This window comes from Chaetura pelagica, unplaced genomic scaffold (assembly GCF_000747805.2).
Source record: "Chaetura pelagica isolate M959 unplaced genomic scaffold, ChaPel_1.0 scaffold49, whole genome shotgun sequence".
In the NCBI taxonomy this organism is placed as follows: Eukaryota; Metazoa; Chordata; class Aves; order Apodiformes; family Apodidae; genus Chaetura; species Chaetura pelagica.
The window spans coordinates 896,274-899,799 of record NW_009970715.1 but is presented as its reverse complement, the minus strand read 5'-3'; the positions used below and the strand labels follow the sequence as shown (position 1 = coordinate 899,799).

At 43.1% G+C, this 3,526-nt stretch overlaps 1 protein-coding gene across 1 annotated transcript in view; it reads left to right on the top strand.

Annotated features, from left to right (window-relative positions):
* Nucleotides 1–3,302, top strand: part of HSD3B7 (hydroxy-delta-5-steroid dehydrogenase, 3 beta- and steroid delta-isomerase 7) — a 12,378-nt gene extending 9,076 nt beyond the window's left edge. Inside the window, exons 4-6 of the mRNA XM_010006051.1 lie at nucleotides 991–1,090; nucleotides 1,682–1,844; nucleotides 2,863–3,302. Of these exons, the coding sequence (XP_010004353.1) occupies nucleotides 991–1,090; nucleotides 1,682–1,844; nucleotides 2,863–3,302 (703 nt within the window). The remainder of the gene's footprint in view (nucleotides 1–990; nucleotides 1,091–1,681; nucleotides 1,845–2,862) is intronic.
* The last annotated feature ends 224 nt before the right edge of the window (nucleotides 3,303–3,526 follow it).

Genomic DNA, 3,526 nt, shown 5'->3' with positions numbered 1-3,526 from the left:
AAGAGGGCCTACCCATGCTAGTCATGGCAGCAGGACAGAAAGTAGCTACAAGGTATTAGTGGATGGTCTTTCCCAGTGCTTCAAACAAGGTTTCTTCACTCCCCAGCTCCTACAGAGCCCACTGAATCTGCTTAACTGGATCCCGCAATGGACTAATGTTGATCTAGAACCACTGGGACAACACAGCAGTGCCCTGGTGGGAAACAGAGCTGCTTTCTTGGCACTGTCTGGAATTTAGAGCCTGTGCCACCAGTTACATCTTAGAGCCCATGGGTTTTCCTCTTTGCAGATGCAAGTTAAGAGGATGAGGAACAGACTGTCTTCCATTGTGGCAACCAAGTGTCCTCAGCACGGCTGTGAGCCCTGCTTGCCCTTAATTTTGGGTCCACTTCTTTGCTCTTCTGCTTGAGCATAGTTTGCTAGGGGAGATAAAGGAATAATCCCAGCAGAAACCTGCTGATTGCAAGTCCTCCAGGAGATCACTGGCAGCTCTATCACATCACCAGTAAACGTTTCCCAGCTCTAATCAACTCTGTGAGAAAATTAGGCAACAGCCTCTCCTTTTAGTTTATGGTTCATGAGAGGCTTTTCTCTACCTCTAATGAAAAAATGAAGTAGGATTGCTCTCATTTTCCTGCCCTCCATTTTCTTGTGCTCTTTCCACCTTGCTCATCCACTTGTGAGTTGCTTGAAAAGGTAACTCCAATGCCTTCCAATTTGCCTGCCAGAATATTGTTTGTGCTTCAATCATACTAGTAGACAAAACCAAATCCAACTCTTGGAAGTCAAACCACTGCCCTCATGCAAACCTGCCCACGGTATTTCTTGAGGCCTTATTTCTCCCAAACTGCAACAAGGATCTCAGGTTCATGTAACATACACATGGTTAAGTCCCTGGAGAGTGGGGACTGCAGAGTAAATTACACTGTGACAAATGTCTCCCTGTGCTCCATTCCATGGTCACTGACTGTCTCTCACAATCTATTTCAGAGGAACTGAGGACACCAAATACAGTGGAGAAGTGGAGCTGCCTTATGGAAAGACAAAAGCCATGGCAGAAAAACTTGTATTTGAAGCCAATGGAAAAAAGGTACAAAAGTCAATGGTAGCACCCCTGGTATTACAGCACAGGGTGGGTGGTTACCCCACAAGTCATAGTGTGTATCCAAATGATGCACTGACTTGATGAACAAACCACAGTGCTTCAAGCTTACCAAAGCCTGATATTCTACATCATCAGGAAGCTGCCAAACTTTTGCAAGACCAAAAGGTGTTGCTTTTTGAGCCTGTGTTCAACTCCACTAGGAGGAGTGGGAGTTGGGAAAGGGCTGTGTTACACCAGGGCGTTTGGCTGTTGCAAACACTCATTTATACCTGACAACTGCAGAAGGGGTTAATGCTGCTGGCACCCTCCATCCAGCATCTCTCAGTGAGCACCTACATGTGGCTGCAAAAATGCTATGATAGGAAAAAAAAACCAACAAAAAAACCCCAACTAAAAACAAACTGGGCACCTCCTTATATTTTTAGGAACCCAAACCAGACCCTAGCTGTTCAAATCACCTCTGCAAAGATTGACTCCTCTAGCCCAGTGTTCCCAAGTTTTGAGAAACCCAACACTCCTGCAGAAGATTTCACCTCTGAATCCATCACTCTCTAACATCTCTTCCTGATTTTACAGCTGAGCAACGGTGCTAAACTCAGAGCCTGCATCATCCGTCCAAATACAGTGTATGGGGAGAAGGCAACATTTCTTCAAGAGCTGTACTTGTCTGCCAAGGCCAGGAATGGTGTCTTGAACTACCTAGAGCCTGAAAACAGTGAGCGTAATTACACATATGTGGGTGAGTGATTGATCTCTTTGCATGAGGTGCTACCAGGCTGTTTAGTCATGGGGGACTTTGCACATCTGCTTAACCATAATCTTCCAAGACAGATGAGTATGGTGAATGAGCACAAATATTTTTATAACAATAAAACTTAGACTGGATAAAAGAATTTTTAAAACAGTTGTTTATATTCTGCTGATTTTCCCGGGGAGAGTTTTCTTCTTTTTTTTTTTTTGTTTTTTTTTGTTTTTTTAACTTCCCCTCAACATAGGGAAAATATTTAGAAAACTGGAAAAAGGAGCAGGGAAAAGGGATAGAGATCTAGTCGTTCTTTTTCTAGGTAAAAGTTTCAAGAGGTATATGAGGAGAGAGAGAGAAATTCAGGCAATATTTTAAAAACATTTTTGGCTTCAAAATACACTTAATTTCCTCTTCATTAAAATCAATTAAACCAACACTAGTTGTAAAAGTCCTTGTAAAATAGGTTGTACTACATAACTGATTTTAGCAAGCACAAGCAACTACTCACAAAACCTACAGACAGAGTTTTTGGTGGTATTGAATGCATTTCAGGGGAGTCTAACTCAATCATGCGGGTTTTAGCTATTTCTGTGTAGCACACTTACATGTCTTTTTCCAAAAGAGCAGATACCAGGAGTTTGAAAATGCTGTTAGAGAAGAATCAGGCTTAGATAAATCAAGTGACTTCTTCAAAGGCTCACAGTAGAGGCAGGAATAAAACCCTCAAGCACTGCCTCCCATTCATCCTGCTCTCAGTACAAAACACTGCCCTTTCCCTTCACATGAACCACTATCACAAGGCACATTAATTGTCCAGCTCAAAGGGGAGACCAAAGGTTTAAAGGATCTTGGAGGTCTGGATTAACTACTCTCTCAGTGGTGCAACTGAGTAACAGAGTGAGTGCTTTCCCTGCTTCACAGCACTGAAGGAAGCAGACTGCTCATTCTACAGTAAACAGGAAAATTTAGCTCCTCCTGAGTACCTGCTTCTCTCCCACTCTTATTTCTCCAGGGAACGTTGCATGGATGCATGTTCTTGCAGCAAGGAACTTGCAGCTGAAACCAGACTTACTTGCTGGACAAGTCTATTATTCCTATGATGACACTCCAACAAGAAAAGGTTTTCTGATAAGGCATCAGCTGTTGTCCTCTATGGACCCCTCAGTACAACTAGGCTCACACATTCCTTACTGGAAGATGTGGTTAATGATACAATTACACAGGATAATCAAGATCATCTTGTACCCTTTCTGGAAGCCACAGCCTTTCCTAAACTTGCCTTTACTGAACACGATAGTTACCACCTTCTCCTATGAGACAGACAAAGCCTCCAGGCATTTTGGGTACAAACCCCTCTTCACCTGGAAAGAAAGCAAGCACAGAACTGCACAGTGGTTAAAAGCAGCTGCAGGGAACCTGGAACGCCCCCAACTTAATGAAAAGAAGAACTAAGCAGTATGTTTGGGGTAAGGAAAGACCTTCTCACACCACCAAGTCTCATCTGAACTTCATAACATGCACAGATCTTCGGCAGAAATTTTGCAAACACTAAGAAATCCTGGTACAGACACTGAGAAAGAGCAGAAGTCTCCGGCTGCAAATATATATCCTTTGCATACCAACAACTCAGCTCTTTTGAGTGTCATATGAAATACCAGGGTACATTTGAAAGGATC